The sequence below is a fragment of the Scyliorhinus torazame genome, chromosome 1, assembly GCF_047496885.1.
Source record: "Scyliorhinus torazame isolate Kashiwa2021f chromosome 1, sScyTor2.1, whole genome shotgun sequence".
Taxonomy (NCBI): domain Eukaryota; kingdom Metazoa; phylum Chordata; class Chondrichthyes; order Carcharhiniformes; family Scyliorhinidae; genus Scyliorhinus; species Scyliorhinus torazame.
The window spans coordinates 234,400,872-234,427,845 of NC_092707.1; the positions used below are offsets into that span (position 1 = coordinate 234,400,872).

General features: G+C 48.0%; 1 protein-coding gene across 6 annotated transcripts in view; it reads left to right on the top strand.

The window, feature by feature from the left end:
- The window catches only part of cep43 (centrosomal protein 43), a 144,013-nt gene extending 126,187 nt beyond the window's left edge, over positions 1 to 17,826 (top strand). For all 6 annotated transcript variants that reach the window (XM_072503405.1, XM_072503422.1, XM_072503396.1 and 3 more), the window contains 4 exons: positions 6,198 to 6,319; positions 9,647 to 9,689; positions 16,883 to 16,985; positions 17,373 to 17,826. In XM_072503405.1, the coding sequence (XP_072359506.1) occupies positions 6,198 to 6,319; positions 9,647 to 9,689; positions 16,883 to 16,985; positions 17,373 to 17,447 (343 nt within the window). In that variant the 3' untranslated portion in view covers positions 17,448 to 17,826. The remainder of the gene's footprint in view (positions 1 to 6,197; positions 6,320 to 9,646; positions 9,690 to 16,882; positions 16,986 to 17,372) is intronic.
- Positions 17,827 to 26,974: the final 9,148 nt, after the last annotated feature.

Sequence of the window (26,974 nt, forward strand, 5' to 3'; positions counted from 1 at the left end):
TGTGGGTTTGACTATACTGACGCTTCAGGTTCTGAACATATGAACATATGTTACTAAGCTCATGAGTGTCTTGGGTGCTCCACAGATGTACATTCACTGTTGTGCTGCCAGTTTTACAGCTTTTTTTAAAACTGAAGAACTAATTTAGCACATTATATCCAGCAAAAGGCTGCATTAAGCCAGATAGTGACTATTTGTATTTGGGATGTTGGCATAGCTGACAGTGAGGCACATCCCTAATTGCCCTTGATAAGCTGGTGGTGAGCTGTTTTCTTGAAGCTGCAATCCATATGCTGTAAGTACACCCATTGTGCTATTAGGGAGGGAATTCCAAGATTTTGCCCCAGTGATAACATGGAGGCAGCCATATAGCAGCCATGGGGGAAGTGATGGTGTGGTAGTAATGTCACTGGACTAGTAATCCAGAGGCTCAGGCTCTGAGAGCATGAGTTCTAATGCCACCATGACAGCTGGTGGAATTTAAATTCAAATAATTACATTTCTTTGGAATCTAGCATTTAAACAATAAACAATTGTTGTCAAAACACATCTATTTCACTTATGTACTTTGGGGAAGAAAATCTGCCACCCTTCCCTAATCTGATGTACACATGACTCCAGACTGCACAGAATGTGGTTGTCTTTTATATGCCCTCTGAAATGGCCTTGCAAACCATTCAGTTCAAGAACAATTAGGCATGGGCTAAGATTGCTGGTCTTGCCAGTGTTACCATGAAGATTTTTAAAAAATATATGGTGGGGGGAGGAATTTTCTGCCCCCCCGTTTTCGGTGAGCAACAAAACTGCAGGCAGTGGAGAATACGATGGGAGTCAACAAACAGCTTTTACACTGGCGGGATGTCCGTTGATATTGTCCCCACCAATTATGTAACTTTATAATCCGCCCACATAAGGACATTTGCTCATTCCCCTCCCTCCCCCCACCTCACTCCAGTGGGGTTTACAATAGGTTTTGACCTAGAGAATGGTCCCCGCTTGAGGTGCACATGTAAGTACAGCCCCCCCCCCCGACAGGTTGAGGGTCATGCCTGAGCATTACACTGCCGGGGATGCTTCTACTGAGGAGGCCTTTGAGTGGGGGGAGTGGGGGTTCCATGTCCATGGAGGGCGATCCGTTTAAGTAAAAAAAAAAAAAAAAAAAATCTGATCAGGGCGTCCTACAAAAGCGGAATCCCGATCTGTCGGGGGCTGGTGGGCAATCTCAATCATTCAAAGTGACACCATGGGACCCACCTCCAGGATTTTGTTTTGACAATGTATCAAAAAATATGGCAGAAAAAGCCAGCAGTGCAGCCAGCAGGCTACACACCAATTTTCTCACCTGACTTGACACATTGAAGCAGCCTTGGTGAGTTGCTGCAATGCGTCTTGTAGATGATGCACCATTCTGCCACTCTGCACCGTTGTTGGAAGGAGTGAATATTTAAGGTGGTGGATGGCACCAGTTATGGATGGTATTAAGCATCTTGAGTAATGCTACACTTATCCAGTAAGAAGCCTTACAACACCTGGGGGCCGATTCTCCAATATTGAGGCCATGTGTTCGCGCCGTCGTGAACACCGTCGCGTTTCACGACGGTGCAAACAGGGCCCGGCCATGACCTATTCTGGCCCCCATAGGGGCCAACCCGCGCATGCGCAGTTGGGCCGCGCCACCCTGCGCATGCGCGGGAAACGTCTTACGCACGCCGGCCCCTCACCAACATGGAGCTGGTGTTCTGGGGCCGTGCGCAGAAGGAGGCAGGCCCGGGGGGGGAGAGGCCAGCCTGCCAATCGGTGGGCTCGATCGTGGGCCAGACCCCATCGGAGGCCACCCCGGTGAAGGAGCCCCCCCCAGCGTTCCTGCAGAGTTCCCGCCGGCAGCGACCAGGGGTGGACGGCGCCGGTGGGAATCTTTCGTGTTGGAGCAGCCGCTCGGCCCATCCGGCCAGAAATCGCCGGTTTTCCGAGCGGCCCGGTGCGAATTGCGCGCCGCTGGTTTCCGGGGGGTGGGAGAATCGCGTGCGGGGCTCGTGGCACGATTCGATCGGCACCCCGGCGATTCTCCCACCCGGCGTGGGGGGGAGAATAGCGCCCCTGGTTAAAGTCCAACAGGTTTGTTTCAAACACTAGCTTTCGGAGCACTGCTCCTTCCTCAGGTGAATGAAGAGGTATGTTCCAGAAACATATATATAGACAAATTCAAAGATGCAAGACAATGCTTAGAATGCAAGCATTTGCAGGTAATTAAGTCTTTACAGATCCAGAGATAGGGGTAACCCCAGGTTAAAGAGGTGTGAATTGTCTCAAGCCAGGACAGCTGGTAGGATTTTGCAAGCCCAGGCCAGATGGTGGGAGATGAATGTAATGCGACATGAATCCCAGGTCCCGATTGAGGCCGCACTCATGGGCGGAACTTGGCTATAAGTTTCTGCTTGGCAATTCTGCGTTGTCGCGCGCCCTGAAGGCCGCCTTGGAGAACGCTTACCTGGAGATCAGAGGCTGAATGCCCTTGACTGCTGAAGTGGTACATTGGCGAGACCATGCCGACGCTGCGACAACGAATGAACGGACATCGCGCGACAATCATCAGGCAGGAATGTTCCCTTCCAGTCGGGAACACTTCAGCAGACAACGCAGAATCGCCAAGCAGAAACTTATAGCCAAGTTCCGCACACGAGCGCGGCCTCAACCGGAACCTGGGATTCATGCCGCATTACATTCATCCCCCACCATCTGGCCTGGGCTTGCGAAATCCTACCAACTGTCCTGGCTTGAGACAATTCACACCTCTTTCACCTGGGGTTACCCCATCTCTGGATGTGTAAAGACTTAATTACCTGCAAATGCTCTCATTCTAAGCATTGTCTTGCATCTTTGAATTTGTCTATATGTATGCTTCTGGAACATACCTCTTCATTCACCTGAGGAAGGAGCAGTGCTCCGAAAGCTAGTGATTCGAAACAAACCTGTTGGACTTTAACCTGGTGTTGTAAGACTTCTTACTGTGCTCACCCCAACGCCCACATCTCCACTTATCCAGGCAAGTGAAAAGTATACCATCTCACTCCTGGCTTGTGCTTGTGTGTGGAGAGTTACACTCCACAGAATTCCTAGCTTCTGACCTGCTCTTGTTGCCAAAGTATTTATATGGCTAGTTTCAGTTATGTTTCTGGTCAGTGGTATCCCCTGGAAGCTTTTGATGGGGCATTCAGCAGTGATAATACCATTGAATACCATGGGGTGATGATCATTGCCTGGCACTTGCCCACATTTTGCTGCAGGTGCTCCAGTACAATAATTCCTCACATAACCTTAAGGTTGCACTTTACAGAAATGCAACTACAAGTGAAACAACTTAAGCGAAACAGCTTTTCCCATTACCACCAATGTAAAAGCTGCCGTTGCGTTCTGTAGGACATTTCTTATCAAAGAAAAATGTTTTAAGTGTACTCTGCAGGTTAAAATACTGTATATTCCTTTATTCTATTTATCTCTCGCTCTCTCTCCCTCCCCGTCTCTCTCTCCCTCTCTCCAGTTTGCTGATCTCTCCACTCACCGATTCCTTCTCCTGAACCCTCATTTTAAGCAAAAGCCAAGGGGATGAGTAGCAACAGAAAGGAAGCGGACAACAGGCGCAATGAGTGGGAGGATTGAAGAAGGAAGCAGGAAGGTCGGGAGGGAAATGGCAAACAGGAAAGAATCGGGTGGGAAGTGGTGAGTGGGAGAAGTCAGAAGGGAAGCAGCGAGTGGAGAGAGTAAAGCAGCGAGTGGGAGAGAGTTGGAATTGAGATTCATGCCAATTGAGTCATGAGAAACAAAGGTAAAGCAGAACTCCTGATGTTAAGTGTCCTTGCCAGCCCATTGTATCCATGACACTGAAGTGAAACAATGCTGATCGAGACAACTGAAAATGGGGATTTATGTAATTCACTTTCAAATGACGTTGAATAGCTTACAATCATCAGCCGGCATCTCCACTTCTGACCTTATGGTGGAGGAACGGTCATTGATGCAGCAGCTGAAGATGGATGGGCTGAGGATACTACCCTGAGGAACTCCTGCAGTAATGTCCTGGAGCTGAGAGGATTGACCTTCAACCACCGCAACCCATCTTCCTTTGTACTAAGTATTTCTCCAAACAGTGGAGAGTTTTCTCCACAATTTTTATTAACTTCAATTTTGCCAGTGCTCCTTGACACCATTCTCTGTCAAATGCTGCCTTGATGTTGAGGGCAATCACTCACCTCGTCTCTGGAATTCGGTTCTTTTGTCCATGCTTTTACCAAGGAGGTAATGTGTCTGGAGTTGAGTAGCACTGACAGACCCCAAACTAAGCAACAGTGAGAAGGTAGGTGCTGAATAAATGCCACTTGATAACAATAACATCTTCCATCACATTTCTGGTGATTGCGAACAGTCTGATGGGGTTGTAATTGATGAATTTGCCCTGCTTTTATTTTTGGCAGGCGTAGCTAGGCAATTTCCGTATTATCAGTTAGATCGCTGTGTTGGACTACTGGAGAAACTTGGCTAAGGATGCAGTTATTTCTAGACCACCAGTATTCAGTACTACAGTTGGGATGTTGTCAAGACCTGCAGCTTTTGCTGTATCCAGTGCGTTCGATCATTTCTTGATTTCACTTGGATTGAATTGAATTGACTGAAGAGTGGCATCTATGATGGTGGGGAATTAAAGGGGAGACTTGAGAAGGATCAGCCACTCCGTGCTTCTGGCTGAAGATGGTTGCAAGTGCGTCAGCCCTGTCTTCTACTCAGACATCTGGTCTACTTGAGTATGGGATGTTTTTGGAGCCGCCACCTCCCATTATTCACAATTGGATGTGTCAGGACTGCAGAGCTGTAACCTGATTCATTGGTTGTGGAATCACCAAGCTCTGTCTATAGCTTGCTGCTTCTGATGTTTAGCATGCATATAGTTGTGTTGTAGCTTCACCAGGTTGACACCTTAATTCTGCCAGGTCCTACTAGCATGCTGTCCTGCAGTCTACATTGAATCGGAGTTGACTCCCTGGCTTGACGATAATACTAGAGTGAGGGATATATGAGATCGTGAGATTATAGATTGTGGTTGAGTACAATTCTGCTGCTACCAAATGTAGAATACAGGGATTCTGTAATGCAATAGCATTTTCACTAAGACTTACCATTTACGTACTGCCTCCATTTGATAATTATTATTGAATTTGATGATTCATTTACTGATGTTTAATCAAGTTACTGCAAACAATTAAAAAGCTTTATTTAAAGATCCTTATGTGGAATACATTTTGCAAATCAGAGTTCAGTAATTAAATAGTTATGCATAAATTTACTTGATTTCTAATTCCGCAATATAAACTCATCAATTTTACTCTTGAAATGCCATGGGAGACTTTGTAGTTGATTAAAATGTTTAATTCAGGAGTGATTTCAAGGTTGTATGTCCTGTTGAAGTTTAGTTGATTTAGAAATCTCTTGAACTTTATTGCAGTTCATGATATTCAAAGCTCTGAAAGAAATTGCTGTATATTCACATTGCCAAGTAATCATTTTAATACAACTATCTATAGCTACCTTATTTTATAACTGCCTTTACCTTGGAGCAACCAAGTTCATTTAAAACTAAAATGATTTCTAAGTGCACTGTAAAATCATTATTCTAGTTTTCATTTCAGTTTATCGTTGCCGTAGTGGGTGGTTGCAGAAGCAGTACGTTTCAATATTTGTTATCTTGGTTTAACTGCTACTTGCATTGGGTAACCAGTTATGTTCAGTTTAAAGATTCTGTGTTCTGTAGGTTTCAGTGGAATTTTATTCTGAAATTCTGTAGTTTTCACAGGCTTTAATTGTATTTCCATTCAGTATTCAGAGTGCATTACATTTGCACTATAATATGCTGTGCTATGGAGTCTTTAGGCCCTGAGCTTTTCCCACATCAGAGTTCCTCCTCTCAGCCAAGACAATTGAGAGAGGCACTAAGTGAAGGTATGGTGGAGTATCTTTCACTGGTTGAATAACGGCTCTGGCAGAGACTGGAATGGTAGCCTCGGAAAACTCCTTGAAGTTTCCCCATTCACCAGACATTCTGACAAATTCTCATTCTGTTTATAATTTTGTTTTGAAGTAGTACGCTTCTACATAGATGATCCTCACCATTGTTTTGAAAAACATTTTTCATCTTTTTTGGTGACTAGGCGTACAGATTTGAACAGTAAACCAACAGGTGGCCTTACATCCCTTTCAGATGCTCCTCCTCTTACAGTGAATTTGGGGTCCCTGGCAAAAGCACCACCATTAAAAGAAGCTGACATAAAAGGTAGATAGAAATTATTTAAGAATATTATTTAAGAATATTAAATATTTAAGTCTGGTATCTTGTCGCTTAGTATTACATCTTTATGATCCCATTTTATCAATGGGCCATATGCAGACCCAGAATCTGGAGATATCCTATTTCACTGAGGACATGCACTCTCTCAGGTCCTTTATCCCCTCACAAAAAGAAAAACCATCAAGAACGTAACATTTTAAAAGATTGTTCTTTAAAATCATGGCTGGAATTTTGTGGTCATTCGAGCCAGGCCCCCACTAGCCCCCCTGGTTCAATTGCCAACCAGGCCCTGCCGATAACCTAGACTTGCCTTCAGTCTGTCCTCTATTAACTCCTCTTCTTTGGCGACTGGCTGTAGTCCCAGGAGTGGTGAGTGCTCGATCTTGGCGCTGCTGGTGCTACAGAGCTGTCACCCATTAAATTGGATAGCAGATGAGGGTGGAAGCCTTGATGAGGGTCACTTCGTGCCTCACCAAATGCAGGTATACATTCCGCACTAGAAATTTCTACCCATGGTGTACCCATGAAATATTGAAAGTCCAGATTTTATTTTCTTTATTTTTCACATTCCAAGTGAATAATTCATATGGGTTTACAGGTTTTTCTTGGTGGCGGGGGAAATAGGGGAGGGAGCGAGGGGGAGGTGTTGAACTTCATGAATTCCTGTTGATGTATTTTGATACCAATTAAAAAGCCACGTTCTGTTTGTCACCTCTAAAGTTAGTTGTTTTTCATTTAAAACAGAAAAAAGCTACTTTTCAATGGTATGTTGAAAGGGAACTTCTCCTCATTTGCTTGTCATCTAGATATCCAATAGATCCATTATTAGTTGAGAGACAACCGTAATGGCCATTTCCAGCGGCATGGAAGAGATCAGAAACTTCTGAGAGTGTTTGGAGTCTTCTCGGGCTACAAACGGAACATGAGCAAGAGTGAAGTCTTCCCGTGAACCTGAAAGGGGGAAGGGCAGAGCTGGAGGGTCTACCATTCAAACTAGCCCAAAGCAAATTCCACTATCTAGGAATCCAGATTGCCCACGACTGGACATGGATCCACAAGTAGAACCTAGCCAGTTTGGCGGAGGAAGTTAAAAAGGACCGACAGAGATGGGACACACCCCTGCTGTCTCTGTCTGGGAGGGTACAGACGATCAAGATGAACCTGCTGCCCAGGTTCCTCTTCCTGTTTAGATTCCTAGTGATCTACATCCCCATGGCCTTCTTGAATGCTGTTGACAAAATTATTATGACATTGTGTGGTGGAGAAGAACTCCAGGATCCCCAAAAAGTTCCTACAAAGAAGAAGAAACATGGGGGACCTGGCCCTCCCAAACCTATAGTACCACCACTGGACAGCCACTCCAGAAAGAGTGAGGGTATTGGTGAAAGAACCAGAAATGCTGCCGTGGTGAGGGCCCGGAGGATCGTCCCTGTACAGGAGCTCTCCTCTGTCCTTACCCATTCCATTTCTGGTTCTTTCACCAATCCCCTCACTTTCTGGAGTGGTTGCCCAGTGGTGGTACTATAGGGGACTTCTACACAGAGGGCATGCTAGCGACCTTGGAGGAACTGACAGATAGACTACAGCTACCCAACGGGAACAAACCCCTGACACCTACAGGTTAAGAACTTCCTCCGCAAGGAGCCAGCAACATATCCACTGAAACCGAGACGCACAATGGTAGAGAAACTACTGGACATGGGTAACCTGGAAAGGAAGGGTGGGGGAGGGAACTGCGGGGACCCATACAGGCGACTTTTAGAAAGGGCTCACTCCCCACTGGACAAGACACTGGAAACCCGAATTAGCAGGTTCTACCCGGAGATGGAGGACAAGTGTGAATAGTGCCAGGGAGGCCCAGCCAACCACACCCACATGTTCTGGGCATGCCCCAGACTTGTCTGGTTCTGGACAGCCTTCTTCGAGGCAGCCTTCTTCGAGGCAATGTCCAAGTTTGTGGGGGGTGCCTTGCCCAAGAGTGGCAGTCTTCAAGGTACTGGACCAGGCAGAACTCTTCATGGGGAAGGGGCTGATGCCCTTGCTTTTGCTTCCCTAATCGCCCGCTGAAGAATCCTACTCGGCTGATGATTGGCAGCACCACCAAAGCTGCAGACTGGCTGGCAGACCTGCCGGAAATTTCTACACCTGGAGAAAATCAAATTTGCCATCCGAGGGTCAGAGGAGGGCTTTCACAAAACATGGAGGGAATTCACCAACTTGTTCCAGGGCCTGTTTGAGGCCAACAGCCAATAGAGCGAGGGGAGGGGACGCACACAGGAGCCAACAAGACAGCAAGGAACAGATAGAGAGGGAAGGAGGGGAAGGCCAGGGAGAGAGGAGGGGGAGGTTTGGAAATGGCCGGAACGGACGACAGGGGGCCTAGAGCAAGGCCACAAAGAACAGGACCCCAAAGAAATACCAAAAACGGGAAGTTGGGGGGAGGGAGGAGAGAGGAGCTGGAGGGAGAAACAGCAATCGACAGAGTGGGGAGGGAAAGGGGAAGGGAAAGAGCTGCAGACATGTAAATAGATGACAATCACCTACTGTAAAATATGTGATCCAATAAAGTATCCTAAAACAACAAAAGGTGGGGGGGGAATGCTAATGGAGAGCTCGTGTAAATTGTCCCCGGTCCACATACCTTTGTCTATTGAACAGTGTATAAAATGAAAAACTTCAATAAAAACAAATTTAAAAAAATAATGGCCATTTCTTTTTGCACTTTCTCATCTTCTTAATGTTCAGCCTCGTTTTTTTAAATATTGTCCTTTAATGCTGTCATTGCTGACTGTCTCCTGGTTTCTTCCTCCTCTCCTGCTGAGCTTTTTCACTCCACTACCCTGCATGTGCACCTGTCTTCTTCTCTCGTTCTCTCTCTCACAACCTCCACAAGCACTCGATCTGACAAATGTAATCACTCGTTAAAAATTCTTCTCCAAGTTTGCATGTTCACATTTTAGTAACATTTTGGGTATAAGTGGTGAAAATAGCATGCTGTCTCATATTGAATCAATGGCTCATGGATTGGTCACTGCGGAATTAATATGTGTAAAATTGCTCTTTAGTTATTTCTCATTTTTACAGGAGCTGGTACAAGTAGTCATTACTGAAATTACCATGAGTTAACATTTTGTTTGCTGTGCTGTTCATAGGTAGTGGCAAAAGTAAAGATTCTTTCAAATATTATTCACTGGCATTAGGTCAGTAACAGTAATATGAGCAATCCAGTGCAGTTACATAAGCAGTCAATAGAAACGGTATTTTAAAATGAAGACCTCTTGAACAAATTCTCATTTCTAATCTCTATCTTAGGAACAAGGGATGAAGAAGAGTATTATGATGATGATTTTGTCAGGTAAAGGAAAATTTTATCATCCTAACTTATTCTCTGTCAATCAACTGGCATGTTCAGATGATGATTAAATAGTTTGGTCAGTAGTGAGAGTTTTTTACTGGTTACAATGCTTCAGTCCTGAATTGTTTCCATAATGCGGTGATGTTCCTATCTTGGATTCATGCCATTAGAGTCTGCTGTTGAACTGTGAAGGTAAAGTAAAATAACTCAGATTTGGCACATGAATTAAAAAACGACTTTAATATTGGGAATAGCGTGGTAACATTTGCAGTAAAAATAACAATTCATGAAAAATTTAAATGAGTAAATCATATCAGTCGGTAGTTAACCATATGTTGGAAATGTTGATCGAGGCCATACCTTCCTGGTTCCCCAGCATCACGTTTAAAGAGAACCCCATTGATGCGCTGGGGAATCCCTCCAGGAGGTTCCCACTCAAGGGTTTACCTGGCAATTGCCCAGAAGTGCTAACTTCTTCTGGATAATTGTACTGCGCTGGGAACCATCCGACAGAAGCAATTTAGCCTGGGTAATTACACTCAAAATCAGTTCTAACTCCAGATTAACTATTTTAAAAACCTAGACCCAGTCTCGCATGGGGCACTCCGCCAGGCACGCAACCTCCCTGGGTACCCACCACACAACCTCCAAACTCAGACTCGACCTCCATCCCCTCCCCTCTCCGGTGCGACATAGCCCGAGTACCCCCACCCCTCCACTCTTATGCGACCTGGTCAGCCCCCTCTCCTGGACTAACTTGGGCACTCCGGTTTGGCGCCCATCTGAATTGACCAACCCCCTCCCGCACTGACACCCTCCCTCTCTTCGGCCTGCCCATCCCCCTCCGGTCTTACCACATTTTTTTAATGACTCTGCCTCTTTGTTCTCAAAAGAACAATACAGCACAGGAACAGACCCTTCGGCCCTCCAACTCTGTACCGGTCATGATACTAACCTTGGACAAAACCTTCAGTACTTCCTTGTGCCGTATCCCTCTATACCCATCCTATCCATGTATTTGTCAAGGTGCCTTTTGAACGTATCTGCTTCCACAACCTCCCCTGGAAAGAACATCTGCGGGGACTGCCCCTTCACTTTCTGTGAAGCACTCAAGAGGCAGACTCATAAAAAATGCAATTAGAGAAACAGCAGATACCCTGACTTATGGATCCCTGCAGAGCTTAAAAATAAACAATCTGATTCATCGCTTTGAAGTCCCACTGAGCTACCAATCACAATGCTTTCAGCAGGCAATGGAATATGGTAAACCGCTCCAGGTGTCAGGTTCGTTAGTGCTAATTCTGACCCCAGCGGTCACACACTTGCTGGGCTGAGAATTGTTTTCAATTCACAATGGCAGAGCGCTGGCTTATTTGCATGTCCTGAATCACTCAACGAATAGAGCTCCCAACGGAATCGTGAAGCGCATGCTACTCAGACCCAGCGGGAACACTTAGGGCGCAATTTAACTGACCAAAAACAGAGCCCTGTTTCGGGCACGTTTAGCTTGGTGTTTCTCGGCACTGAAGGCACCGCTATTTAACTTTGCCGTTTTTATGAGCCTTGGCAAGGAACGCGCCCCGCCATGGCTGCACTTGCATCATTTCCTGCACTGGTGAGTTTATCCCGTCGGTGAAGGAAGTGCACTCACAGATCGGGGCACCATTTGTAAATGCCGCCTCGATCTTTCAATCCCCCCCTCAGCCACCACACCGCAGCCTCCGGACCCCCCACTGCACCCAACGTACCTCTTACAGGGTACTCGATTTCTCTCTCCCCCCCGCCCCCACCTCCTTACTGCACCTCCTAAGGGCAAGGCACCCCGGGGTCCGATCCCTGCAATGAGCAACCTGCACCCGGGCACCTTGGCACCAGCCTGGCATTGCCAACTGGGCACCCTGGCAGAATCAGATGCAGACATATTTAAATGAGCCTAAATATGCCACCACCACATATTCCAACATCAAGTTCACCTGAGAAGCAAACCTGTGGAAATTGGACAACAAGAAACGTTGTGGTTTACTGAGAATCTACCAGACTTTCGCTTCAACTAAAACATCACCTTCATCTAAAAAAACTTCAAGCCTGTCGCTAAAAATATTATTATAAATTGCAACTGAATTTGTTTACCTTCATCTATGCCTACTAAAGGGTATTTTTCAGGGTGAATAAAGCATGTGTCGTCATCCGTTGCACATTGCAGAAGCACCAGGTGACAGTGGACAAGGGGTGTTAAAGCAGAGATGAATAATAACACTAGGTGAAATGTGGACCTTTATTTGGTTGCAGTGGTAAGGGTCACCTAAGCTGAGTGTGTATAAGCATCTTCTGTGCCTTTGCACCTGTATTTTGGCATCATGTGGCCTCATATAAAGTAGGATGATGAGGCTAGTCATCAGCCTTTTCATTTCCACCCTCACCTGAGGATGCCTTGCGCTCCTCTAATTCTTCAGCAGCCAGAATCAACCCTGCTGTGTAGCATCAGCTTGTGTAAAGCACAGCAAACTACTACTGTCCAGAAGACACTCGCTGGGCCACATGGTTCACATAACATCACCCCTCTGCCTCCATCGTAGGGTTCCTTACTGGAGTCAGTAGCTATCCTTTCAGTGGGCATGCCTTGTTGGTACGAATCCATTGCAGGTACGCAGGTTGGGGGTAGTTAAGGAAAAGGCTGTGATACGTGGTAGTGTCAATGGATATAGATATTGTGGCTAATCCCAGGGTATCTTGCACACATCTGCCGGATACATTGATGATGCTCACAGACTGGTTATTAATGGAATGAGAGGAGCTAGCTGGCCTCTGGGAGTCTTCATGGCCACAAGCATGAAGTCCATGAGACCTTGCACCTGAGGGACTCCAGTGTGTCACCAGCTCCTCTGCCTTTCTCAGCCAGTCAACATCAGGGGCTAAATTCTCCGTTTGGGAGACTAAGGGCGTGATTTAATGGCCTCGTTGTGCCAACTCTGAAGAGATTCACGACATCGAAAGATCTCGAGAGATTCAACGGAATCTCACGAGATATCGCGACCTGGATCTCGCTCACCAAGGGCCAGATCCAGATGTGCATATTTAAGTGAGCCATTAGGCTCATTTAAATATATCTATGCCTGATTCTCCTGGGGCCCGGGAACTAATGGCCTCGCCTGGGAGACCTCCCCATGGTGCGAAAATGTGGACCAGGCATAACGGTACCTGCGGAGGTCTCCCAGGTCACTTGAGATCCCTGGGTGGTCAGGGACAGGATAGAGTAGAACCCTGGCACTCCCACTGGCACCTGACACCTTGGCATTGCCATCTGGCACCGTGGCAGTGCCAGGGTGCTGGGTGGCAATGCCAGGCTGGTGCCAAGGTGTTGGATGCCCATGCCAGGGATCGGGCCTGAGGATGCCTTGCCCTTAAGAGGAGGGGTGAGGATGCCCGAGTACCCCATAAGAGGTAGGTTGAGCGCAGTGGGGGGGTCGAAAGATTGGGGCGGCATTTAAAAATAGCTCCCCGATCCACGAGTACTCTTGATGCAAGTGCAGCTTTGGCGTTCCTTATCGAGGCCAAAGTAACCGACAAAGTGCCATTAAATAGCGGTGTCTTCAGTGCCGTGAAACACCCCACTAAATGTACCCGAAACAGAACTCTGTTTTTGTGCTGTTAAACCTGCCATAATTGTTTCGCTGGGACTGAATAGTATGCGATCCGTGTTTTCGTTGGGTGCTATTCGGTAAATGATTCAGGACATGCAAATGGCCAACGCTCTGCCGTCGTGAATTGAAAACCGTTCCCAGCCCAGCATGTGTGTGACCGCTTGAGTCAGAATTAGCGCCAAAGAACCTGACAACTGGAACTGTTTTTAAGCACTCCACTTACCACACACTCACTCACACTCACAGCCACAATGATGACTTGCAGAAAGGTCGGGAATCTGAGGTGGACCCACCGCTTATCACCAACAAGGCTGAGGGATGGGATGGGAGGGGGGCGTGTGGTTGGGCACAGAGGAAATGAAGGACCCCTTTGTGAAGTGTGCGAGGATGATGTCCTCCCTGGTCCTACTGGCTTGCCGGACCCTTGCTGCTTCAGCCTGTCCTCCATTACATATTCCACCTCGCCACCCCACTGGTGTGCCAGGTTGTGAAGGACACCGCAGACCACCACAAGGCGGGCTAACCTCTTTGGGGGGGGGGTTGCTGCAGTGCACTACCAGGGTGGTCGAGGCATTGGAACTGCATTTTTGAGGAGCCCAATGCAACGCTCAATGACAGCCCTGGTGGCCAAATGGGCTAAGTTGTATCGGTCTCCGCTTCAGTCACCAGCCTCCGTACTGACATCATTAGGCAAGTCCTCATCAGGTGCCCCTTATCCCCCAAGAATCAACCGGCCATCCTGGGGTGACCCTTGAAGAGGCCGGGATGGCCCACTGCTCCAGGATGTAGCTTGTTATCCACGCTCCCTGGGAAGCATGCGCACATGTGCGTGATCTTCATGTGGTGGTCGCACACGAGCTGGATGTTCAAGGATCCTTCCTGTTGATGTAGGGCACTCCCAGACAGCCGGTGAGCACAAGTCGACTTGCATGCAATCTTTTAGCGCCTGGACATGGGGGACGTGGGCATCCCGGCGGCGGTGGAGAATCCTGCTGCCTGGGTATCTTGTTAGGCTCAGTCCATGTCAAAGTTTATATAGTCCGCCTCCTGGGTAAACAGGACACCCGTGACCTCACAGATGCACTTGTGGGCTGTAGCTTGTGAAATGCCACACAAGTCCCGCTTGAGCACTGGAATGATCCTGGAGCGTAGAAGTTCAAGGCCGCGGTGACCTTGACAGCCACTGGGATCGGGTATCCTCCTCCTCCCTGTGGTGCCAAGTCCGTGAGGGCATGGCACAGATGCTTCACCATTGCCTTGTTGAGGTTGTCCGTCATTTGTTCAAAAGACCAGCAACGCCTGTATACCTTTGGCCATCGCGGGCCTCCCCCTCTGGGTCCATCCCTGGCCTTTTGGCTTGCCGGGACCTAGGTGTGGGGCAGGGCCCTCCACATGGGCTGCTGCCTCGAGCCTCTGTTGATGCTGCCACTGCCGTCTTCTCCGCTGTCTGGCCGCCTGGCCTACCAGCAGCACCACTAGGGCAGCCTCCGCAGGGTCCAAGATACCGTCCATATCATTTAACATCTGTAAAGAATTGGTCGAGGGTGTGAGACTAACAAACAGAGGTGTCTTCAACCTTGGACCCTCCAGTTTCCCCATTTGTCGTCCCCCCCCCCCCCCCCCCACATCCCCTGCCATCCGCCACGCACTGCCCACGCACCCCCAGCCGCACCGGGGCTCCTGCTCACTAGACTCCAGACCCAATTCCCCAGACACTCGCAGGTAATGTTACCTGAACTGGACGCTGGTCCCCTCCCTGGTGCACACACACACTTTCTGGTCGCACAAATGTCTCCAGTGCTGGGGCCCAGTCCCTGTGTGTTAGAATGTTGGCCGCTGCTTCCTAAGTTCTGCCTCCTGCAGTATTGAGTCACACTGTACAGGCATCACGGTCTGATTGGGATGGTAGGCAATAACTCCTACATGCTACATCGCACGCCTACCCATGAGGATCCACTCGGGATGTGTGAAGTGCTCACTTAACTACGATTGCCAATTCCTTATTAGCAAAACCATCAGGCCAGAACCCTCCATGGTCAGCGGGGCAGGGGCTGCCCCCAGAATTGGACCACATGGTCCAGGGGTTGGCATGGGCGGCCAACGCCCCCACCCCCCGATAGTGGGGCCCACTCCGACCGAGGCTGGCCCCCCGTCCCAATAACGAGGGCAGAAACCCCAGTGCCCCCGGCCTCATTAACTGGGAGTGAAGATGGCTACTCATCTTCTCGAGTCCCCACAGCAGTCCTTCCGCCAACTTCACATTTTATAAGAAGGAGTACTAATCAGCACCCGCGTGACCACGTGCTGGAAAGGCGGTTAGATCACGGGAAACCATTAAATAGGGGGTCACTCACATTAATTGTATGGAAATTGGGCTTAAGTGGTAATTATTGGTTTCTCGCTATGCTACGGCAAAATCCTGATTTCGCCAATGGGATCGGGCCGGTTAGATCGCAAATGGATCGACGCCCGGCATGGTTCTCGACTTTGGCCTCTCCCGCGATTTAACAGCCTCACCGCGCTCTCACTTAAGCGCAACTCCGCCGCGGCCATTAAATCATGCCCTATATTTTAGGGCAGCACGGTAGCATTGTGGATAGCACAATTGCTTCACAGCTCCAGGGTCCCAGGTTCGATTCCGGCTTGGGTCACTGTCTGTGCGGAGTCTGCACGTTCTCCCCGTGTGTGCGTGGGTTTCCTCCGGGTGCTCCGGTTTCCTTCCACAGTCCAAAGATGTGCAGGTTCGGTGGATTGGCCATGATAAATTGCCCTTAGTGTCCAAAAGTGCCCTTAGTGTTGGGTGGGGTTACTGGGTTATGGGGATAGGGTGGTGTTGACCTTGGGTAGGGTGGTCTTTCCAGGAGCCGTTACAGACTCGATGGGCCGAATGGCCTCCTTCTGCACTGTAAATTCTATGAATTTTCTCATTTTTGCCAATTCCAAATCTTCTGCCAAAACTCTGCACTATGACCCCGCCATAAAATCATCTGCGTTTTACATGACAATGCTACAGAATAACTTTTGTTATTAAAGTAATGTTTAAAAGGATTGTTGGCTTCAATTTAGTGTTAGTTGCGACAGCAACATCAAAGTCGGCGTACAGTTGAATTTTGATAGGGCTGACTATTCTTCTCATTCTTGCTCAACCTGTGTTGTTTGAGGATACCCTTGCTTCTTTAGCCATTATTTGGGGTTCTTTTTGTCTAATTTAAACACATTTGTTCAGCAGTCACACGTTTCTGTGTTAAAATAATCTGAGCCTGGTAGTGTCGCCTGAGCACCTGTGGTTAATGTTGAATTTGGTTGTTCCTTATCATCTTGTAGCCAGCAAATTGGATAGAGTACATTTAAATTAAGATTGTATTATTTTTTGAGAACTTGTATTTAATTGCTATAGTGATACATATTTACATTTTAAGTTCTTTCAATGAAAAATGTCATACAGCATTCGTAAAATTTATTTGTTAAGCACTGTTCAATTGAGTTTTGTATACAGATTAATTTTCAGTCTCGAGTTGTGTTGTAAGTACTACTGGAATGTCTTTGTCTTAGTGGCAGCCAGCGTTCAGATAAAACCAAGAGCGAAGTAAGCATTGGTGAAGAAATTGAAGAGGATATTTCTGTGGAAGGAGAAGATCTTTGTACTGTTGATCAGGTTTGTAGAACTGAATTTTAGTGAAAAATATTCACAAACTGGGTATTTTACAGACTTCTAAATTCTAATAAAGGGAACGTTGAGAATTTTTTCTCAATAATGGAATGGTGATAGATGCAGTATTCACCTGAAAATAAAGATTTCATTGTTACAAGAATCCGATAAACTTTTATTGCAGACTATAACTTTAGCCAATTTTATAAATGCCTACCCCATTTTTAATCTAGTTTTATTTTTTGTGGAAAAAGAAACTGGTGTGAACTTGATATGTTCTTCCTAAATTGGGTTAGATTATTTCATGCCATTTTAAAGATTTATCTTAATCTGTTCTGTGATTTTGTTTGTTAAAGGGTTTTGATAATCCTTCTTTTGATCATTTTCTTGCAGCTTGATGATTTCACACTTGACCACACCATTTCACACTGCAGTGATGTGGCAGATTATATAGAGGAGGTTGCGTAGTAGCTTTGGCATAAGTATAATTCACTGTACAGATAAATGGGTAGATTTTGCCACTTCTGTTGTTCTGAAGAAGCCGTGAACCATTGAAGATGGTACTGGACTGATGGATCTCTCAGATAGCACAAATCGGTTGAATGTCTTGTGTTAAATCAATTCAACTGCAAACCAAAGACCACATGTCCCACTAAGAACTGATGCAATCAAAATGGTGCTGGAGTGGTGCCAGTGGGGGAAGTCATGAGGTGGGGGAGAGTGGACGCTTCAGACCATCTTCTAGTATTCAGAAGAAAAAGACCTAAACTCACTTAGAAGGGATCAGTTTGGTTCTTGATTGTAATGTGTAAAGAATATATTGAATAAAAGTTATTTTTAATGCAAATTTGTTTTTTGAATACTCCCATGTGTTTTTATAGCATACAGTCTTATCAAGAATCTGTGTAACCTTTTTGGAGCTGATTGAAGACTTTCAAATGAGTATTTACTATCAGAAAATGTAGCCATAATCATTTATTGGTAATAACATCTAGTGTTAAATCAGTTGGTTATAAATATATTTACATACATTTTGGATGAGATCTGTCAATTAGGGCGGCACGGTAGAACAGTGCTTATAGCACTGGCTTCACAGCTCCGAGGTCCCAGGTTCGATTCCCAGCTTGGGTCACTGTGCAGAGTCTGCACGCTCTCCCCGTGTTTGCGTGGGTTTCCTCCCACAGTCCAAAGATGTGCAGGTTAGTTGGATTGGCCAAGTTAAATTGCCCTTAGTGCCCCAGAAGAAAATAGGTTAGGTGGGGTTACTGGGTTCCGGGGATATGGTGGAGGTGTGGGCTTACGTAAGGTGCTCTTTCCAAACACTGGTGCGGACCCGATGGGCCGAATGGCCTCCTTCTGCACTGTAAATTTTATGATTCTAATTAGCAATAATATTTCCCAACAAATATCCAGAAATGTGGGGCGCCAGCTAATGCTGTTAATTTGACTTTGGGATTAGGGTTGGGGTAGAGAAATTGGGAGTGGGGGGGGGAATTCTCTGCAGCCGGTAGCAGAGTTTCCCAATGCGGCAGAGAATCCCGTGTCAGGGGCAAAAACCGAAATCTTGTTTGCGATGCTCTGGTCCCTGCTGGCGGTAGCATCGAGGTTTGCACCCCATACCAGCGGGAGGATACAAATGGGTCAAAGACCCATTTGCATCCCATTAACAGGCTGGACAACGGATTCTCCACGCATCTATGATGCTCTGTGCCAGGATTCCCACAGGTGTGGATTGGTGCAAGTATTTTCCAGCATGGCCCTGACGCAGTGGACCTTGCGGTGCGCCAAGGGGGTAAGTATTTAAGGCAGAGTTCAGTGCTTTCACCTCCACTTTTTCTCAGCAGAAAGCACTTAACTGATTTTGATGTGTCAGGAGCTGTCAATCATAGCTAGATGTAGACAATCCAGACATCTGGCTGTCTGGAAGCTGTGAGTTACAGCCTATTAAATGCTATTTCTCTTTGAAGTGAATAGAAGGCATGCAGATCAAAGGATCTGAGGGGCTTTAAAGCCTTGTGATGTGATTTTGTCTTTTTATGAAGTAACAGCTGCTGCTTTCTAGACATCTGTCTGAGGTAGTAGGTGGATGGCAATGGTGAGTGAAAAAGCAGTGGTTTTCTTCACTGTTTCTGCCTGGACTGCTCTTTAGCTTCCAGGCAGGGGTGATTGATGGGAGGGGGTGGGGTCCTCTGTTATGGGAGGGGGTCTCCGATGGAGGGTCAGGTCACCCTCATGCATGCGTACTGGGGGGTGACCCAGCAATTCTATTCAATGGCACGTAGTCACTTTTTGGGGCCCTGGGGAGTTTCTCACCGGTTTAGCCCACACTCAAATTTTTTTTAGCACTGGAGAGCAGAACTCTGAGATCGGGCCACCATTTTTAAAGGGTGCCCCGAAGTGAGAATACCCCGCTATGCCGTCCCTGGGAGCCCCCTTTCAGGCCCCCAAGCCTTTTTACAGCACCCTCTATTCTAGGATCCCCACCCATCACCCCCATCACACTCTGAGGGCCCTACACTCATACCCCACACTCCCCATCCTTCAAACACCCCCGCCATCCTCATTTGATGGGCATGGACCCCCCTGGCACTCGGGCACCCTTGCATTGGCACCCAGGTAATGCTCCTGCTGGCTTGGCAGTGCCAGGGTGGCAGTGCTAAGGTGCCCATGTTCGAGGGGGAAGGGCCAGGGAGCCACCCTGCACTTATCCTGACTACCCTGGGTCTCCGATGGCCCGGGAGACCCCCCCCCCCTCCCCCAGGTGCCTTTCCTCCTGGTGCACATTTGTGTGCACCAGCACTGTTCGGCGCCCGGCTGCAGCCTCGCTGGGGAGATGGAAGAATCGAGAAAGGATCCCGGGCAGGTCGGTCGTAAGTAGGTTTACGATGTACTTCCGCGAGCATCATTTAAATGGGCGGGTTCCGACTCTGACATCGCGTGGGACTTCGGAGAATCCTGGGAGGCGAGGAGCCTATTGGGAGGCTCGCTGGAGGCCTTTCCCGGCATTTTCCATTGTGCTCAAGCGAGAGCTCAACACGGCCGGAGTATCGCGCCTATGCTTTCTGCTGCTTACTGCAACTCTGATCGCTACTGGATGTTTGTGTGGGTGTTGAATGAGAACAGGATTGGGTTTGGCCATAATATAATCCACAGTCGAATAGCCAGTCAGTGCTTACTCGGTTCACAGATGAATTCGAACCACTTGGGTGAAAAACCAGAAACCTATCCCAGTATATTTGATGCCTTCAGGAGAGGAAGGGCAGGAAACTAGGGAATGCAAATCTTCTACGGGCTGATTTCTGTTGTGCTTGAACAAAGGGCTATCACGGAACTGTATACGGTTCTTTTATTCAACAAAAAGTCTCTTTTCTAATCAACAATAGTTTTAGATGAACAAAATTGAAAAAATGTTTTGCATTTCACAAAAATAGTCATTTAGATTTTTAAAAAACATTTATTTGTGAATGTCTTTTTTATTAGAATACTTTCATTACATTTTTTACTTGAAGGCCTCCGTTACAATCAAAGGCCTGGGTTTGGATTTGATATTTTTGCCTGGCACGGTCACCTTTAGCTGAAGGTGAGTCTTGCAGCCTAAGCAATGTGCTGTGTGCACAATTCCCCAGAACGTATCAATGTTAAAGCTAGAAAGCTTCTTTTGGAAAATCTTATTTGATTGTTTTTCAAAATTATTTGACAAGTTAGAGTGTACTTATTATCGTGAATATCATCAATGAAGGAATGTAAACACTATTGCCCACATCTGTGAGACAGATAGATACACACAAACGTGGGGCAAGAATTGAACTCTGTCGAAACCTATTCACTTAAAGTTAAAATCAGGTTCTTTGGACTGGTTATGCAGTGTAGTTCTTAGAGAGTGCTGCTGCAGGTGAGGCACCTGCCCTCAGGCAAGGGTACAACATCTCTTGAGACAATTGGAAGAAGAGCAGGGAAAGTTGGTGCCCTAGCCAATTGGCATTGCAAACATCAAGGAGTACAAATCAGCTGTTGCATCTCTTTTGGGTTATTCTGAGCCTGGCTTTTCCAGCTAAGTCCCTCGCAGTGTCCCTCGAGAACACCATCGACTTGGAGCAGAGACGGGAGAAAACAAGACCGCACTAGCTGCCTGATGGTAAGGTTAAAGGTCCAGTTTGAATGTTAGTGAATTAGTAAATGGTCTAGTGGGCACATGGGTGAAGTAACTATGGTGAGTGAAGAGGTTGGTGCTGTTGGTAGAGTGGATGAGGTGGTAGTTTTTTAAAAATATTTTATTCAAGGCATTTTCATATAAACAAACAAAGGCAGAACAACCAAACAACAATATAAACAACCCACACCCAATGCTTCCCTAATACCACCCCCTTCTCATCTCCCGCATTCCTCGTTTTAACCCCTCTTACCCTCCCCCACTGACCAAACAAACCTCCTTAAAGAAATCAAAAAAAGGCTTCCACCTCTGGGTGAACCCATCCACCGACCCACTCAAGGCGAACTTGACCTCCGCCTCAGGAATTCTGCCAGATCGCTCACCGGTCGGTGTCCCGCCACCCAAGCAAAATCCGCCTCCAGGCTACCAGGGAGGCAAAGGCCAGAACATCAGCCTCTTATCACCCCCTGGACTCCCGGATCTTCCAACATCCCAAATATCGCCACCTCTGGACTTGGGACCACCTCTACCCCAGCATCCCGAACATCACGTCCGCGAATCCCTTCAGCTTTGGACATGCCCAGAACATGTAGATGGATTCGCGGGCCACACCTATCCTCCACCCCCACAAAGAACCTACTCATCTTTGCTAATGTCATATGCACCCTATATATTATTTTAAACTGGATGAGGCTTAGCCTTGCACACGACGAGGACGCATTCTCCCTCTGCAAGGCCTCAGCCCCCGCCTCCCCTCCCAGCTCCTCCTCCCACTTACGCTTTATGTCCCCAACAGCCCCCTCCCAATCATCATCTCCTTATAGACATTGGACACCTTCGACAGCACCTTGTTTTGCAAGCTCTAGGACGGCCCCTCTCCTTACGAAGTTGAGGCCCTGCAGCTACCTAAAGCCATTCCCCCTGAGCAACTCATACTCTTCCTCCAGGTCCTCCAACTTCGCAAATTTGCCCCCTATGAACAGATTGTCAAATCACTCAATCCCTGCCTGCCACCACCCCCAAAACCTCGCATCCAATCCTCCTGGCACACACCTATGGTTGTGGTGGACCGTTGCCCACACCGAGGCACCCTCAAGCCCCAAGTGCTGCCTCTACTGCCCCCATACCCTTAGGGCCAACACCACCACTGGGCTGACGGAGTACCTGGTCGGTGAGAATGACCGAGGAGCTGACAACAAAGCCGTCAAACATGTTCTAGACCATGCCGCTCCATCCGTCCCCTCTCCCACGGCCCATTTCCTAACCACCGGATTATTTACCACCCACTGGTAATTCCTCATGTTCGGCAGCGCCAACTCCCACTCCAGGAAAGCCCTCTAACCCCACTGAGTCTTGCCCGCCCACGCAAACCCAGAGATCAGCGCATTGACCTTAAAAAATGACTTGGGGATGAATATTGGGAGCTTCTGAAACACAAACAGAAACCTTGGCAGCACCGTCATTTTTACTGTCTGCACCTGCCCTGCCAGCGACAGCACATCCCACTGCTGAAATCCACTTCCAGCTGAGGCAGGTTCAATTGTGCAGCTGCGCCCAACCCCACGTCACCTGGATATAAATATATCTAAAGCTCGGCCCCACTACACTAAACGGCAATTTCCCTAAATGACCTACTCCTGCCCTCTCGTCTTAATCGGAAACACCTCGTTCTTTCCCATATTTAACTTGTAGCCCGAAAACCGGCCAAATTCCTCTAAAATCCCCATGAATCCTCGGGCAGCACGGTAGTGTAAGGTTTTCGGGCAATTCGGCCCTTTTGGAGAAACTCAGAGACTGTAAACTGACTTTCCAGCCAAGGGAACAGAACCAGTTTTCCCAGCAGGCTTGGCCCGCTGAGCTGAGTAGGGACATAGAGAGAGAATATTCACAAACACCCCCCCTAGGAGCTACAAGGAAGAAGGAGCCAGACAACAAGATAACATCAAAACACAGACAAAGGGGCACGGGAATACACAGGAGGCTTGCATGCAAGCAGGACAATGGGATGGTCATAGCCCCATGCAAATGTAAATGACCTGGCCTCCACCAGAGCAGAATCCAATCAACACCCCATCAACATAGCAGCGATCTCCAGAGCAGATGGAAGTCTTTGAAAATCTTCAAGGGAGCTCAACCTCGTTATCTCAAAAAACAGACTGGAGGCGGACCTAGGGGAGGTACTCCCATCTCGACAGGTCTGACCGGCTCAAAGGGGGCAGGACCAGCGGGAACTTTAAACCTTACCTTTTTCAATGCAAAAGGGGCTGGCCGACCACAGGACAAAGCCAGGTAAAACAATATAAAAGGGGCTGTGTTTTCGATTGGGGGTCTCTTCGTTCGTGGCTCGACCTCTGCACCCCTGACTTGACCTCTGCAGCCTGTGACCGTAAGTACTCCGCAGCAGCTTACGAAACTCCCTTGACTTTAATAGTGGTTGAGGCTTTGGGGAAGGGAACTTGTTTTTGTGCCTTGTGATATTGCTAAAAGCTGTGTAAGCATAAGAATTTTCGTTGTGTCCGCTATATTACTTTGAATAGACATAGTGTATATTAGAGCATAAGATTGTATTGTGTTTCTTCTGTTGATGATTTTGACCTGGGTTTTACAATAAACCTTGATTTGATGACAATTGGAGTCGTTTAAATTCTTCAATCTTTCACCAGCGACCTCTGACCAAGTCATTGTTAAAATACTCCTCACCTTAATTCCGGGTTCAGGAATCGAGGGTCATCTTGAGCGATTCACTCAGGACAGACTGCTGGTTAGGGAATAAACAGCAGTGTCCTATTCTCTCTCTTGGGAAAGCTACTCTAGTGGAGTAGGAACCGGGTGGCTGTTGCACCACCGGCAAGAGAGAGAATCACCTGGGTATTGGTAGGGGTCTGGAGATCTGTGTGATATAAGTCTCAGGCTGTCGGTTAGGAATAAACGGCAGGCTTGAATCAGTGCTCTCTTCAGTGGAAGTGTCCCAGTGCGACATCCCCTGGCCTCTGAAGTTTCAGTGCCAGCTGGAGAGAGACACGCACAGATATTCAAACCCCAGATATCGGCCCAGAAGTGGAGTAGCGGAGATGGCACCCTCTACAGTAGCACAAGTGATTATAGATAGATAGAATAGATAGAATTTACAATGCAGAAGGAGGCCATTCGGCCCATCGAGCCTGCACTGGCTCTTGGAAAGAGCACCCTACCCAAGCCCACACCTCCAGCCTATCCCCATAACCCAGTAACCCCACCCAACACTGAGCACAATTTTGGACACTAAGGGCAATTTATCATGGCCAATCCACCTAACCTGCACATCTTTGGACTGTGGGAGGAAACCGGAGCACCCGGAGGAAACCCACGCACACACGGGGAGAACGTGCAGACTCCGCACAGACAGTGACCCAAGCCGGGAATCGAACCTGGGACCCTGGAGCTGTGAAGCGATTGTGCTATCCACCATGCTACCGTGCTGCCCAAAAGCACTGTGGCTTCACAGCGCCAGGGTTCCAGGTTCGATTCCCCGCTGGGTCACTGTCTGTGCGGAGTTCGCATGTTCTCCCCGTGTCTGCATGGGTTTCCTCCGGGTGCTCCGGCTTCCTCCCACAGTCCAAAGCTGTGCAGGTTAGGTGGATTGGCTATGCTAAATTGCCCTTAGTGACCCAAAAGAGTTAGGAGGGGTTATTGGGTTACGGGGATAGGGTGGAAGTGAGGGCTTAATGTGGGTCGGTACAGACTCGATGGGCCGAATGGCCTCCTGCACTGTATGTTCTATGACTCCAATACTGCTCAACGGGTCTGAAATATACAGCAACAGGTTATACACATATAATGAGACCCTGTTCTTGACGCGTCCCCCCCCCCCTTCCTCCTCGACTCAATCTCTCTCCAGTCCCTCAACGCCCTAATCGGCATTGCCAGCGGCTCTATCGTCAAGGCGAAGAGCAACTCCCATCCACCAGCCACACCAGAGGAGTAAAACTTACCCAGGCCCTCCTGCACCTCTTGCTCTCAAATACTTTCCCCTTTGGGCGGGGAAAAGACCGATTTTTAAAAATCCACCTTTAACGGGAGCCACCAAATGTGCGACCGCTCACTCCATGGTTGACACCGGAAGTCTGGATGAGGTGGTAGTTGGGTTAGGATGGTAGTTGGTGATTGGTGGGCAGGGGGTGGTGCAGTTGGGTCAGGAGGGCAGTCTGCTCGAGGGATGTCAGTCAGGTGGTTGGAAGCATCAAGGGAGTGGTCGGGCTGTTGAAGGTAAGCTGCGTAGTTACCCAGGAGTTAGGCTAGGTTCTAACCTACTGAACGTTTCCTGGATGACTATCCAGGTAAGTAGTACGGAAATTTCCGAAGTCTCTGATGCTTAACTCAAGATTTGGAGACATTTTCACAAGGTTCATGGGAACATGGGAATTGCCCATTGGAAATTGAAACTTCCCCAGCAATTCCCAATTTAGTGCATGTGCCATGTGTGGAAGATTTGGGCCAACATATACTACCTTTCGAAGTCCAAATTCACGTCCCATGAAATAATTTTAAAAATCAGAATGTTGAGTGTGATGTGGTTGTTCAAAATGATATAATGATTCAATATCGATGGCGAAAAGCTATTATGAGGGGGGATCCAGAATAGGGGCCACAATATTAAGATTAAAAAAAGATCATGGAGAATTGAAAGCATTTTTCACCCAAAGGTTAATTGGAAGGTGTAATTCTCACCCTAAAAAAGGACATGCATGTTGGATCAATTGAAGTTTTCAACTCGGGGTCCCACAGGTTTTTAGTGGGAAAGTATATCAAGGAACTACAGATCAAAATTGTGATGGTAATGTGTAGAAGGACTTGCAAAAGTCATGTGATATGGTCCCACATAATAGACCTGTTAGCAAAAAACAAACAATGACCCAGATGTTCTGATCAGTGGCAGATCAACCCTTGACAATGCTCACCTCCTCCCTCAGTCCCTGACAATCACTGACTGAAATGTAAACCACCCACTCACCATTTTACGCCACAGCTCTTTGCACCTTGCTGCCTGGCACCTGTCTGAATCCAACGACAGAATCGGGACGCCATCCGTGTTATCATGAACCAAGGACACGTCCTTTAACTCTGTTTTCAGATCATTGACGGACAGTTTTAAAGTTGCCCTGTCACTCACAAAACTGCATATGCTCAACCCCTGACAATGCTCACCCCCTCCCACAGCCCCGACAGTGCTCACCCCCTCCCGCAGCCCCGACAGTGCTCACCCCCTCCCTCAGCCCCTGACAAGGCTCACCCCCTCCCACAGCCCTGACAATGCTCACCCCCACCCTCAATCCCTGAGAATGCTCACCCCCTCCCACAGCCCTGACAATGCTCACCCCCACCCTCAATCCCTGAGAATGCTCACCCCCTCCCACAGCCCCGACAGTGCTCACCCCCTCCCTCAGCCCCGACAATGCTCACCCCTTCCCACAGCCCCGACAATGCTCACCCCCTCCCTCAATCCCTGACAATGTTCACCCCCCTCCCTCAGCCCTGACAATGCTCACCCCCTCCCACAACCCCTGACAATGCTCACCTCAGCCCCTGACAGTGCTCACCCCCTCCCTCAGCCCCTGACAGTGCTCACACCCTACCACAACCCCTGACAATGCTCACCCCTTCCCTCAGCCCTGGACAATGCTCACCCCCTCCCTCAGCCCCTGACAGTGCTCACCCCCTCCCTCAGCCCCTGACAGTGCTCACCCCCTCCCTCAGCCCCTGACAGTGCTCACCCCCTCCCTCAGCCCCTGACAATGCTCACCCCCTCCCACAACCCCTGACAATGCTCACCCCCTCCCACAACCCCTGACAATGCTCACCCCCTCCC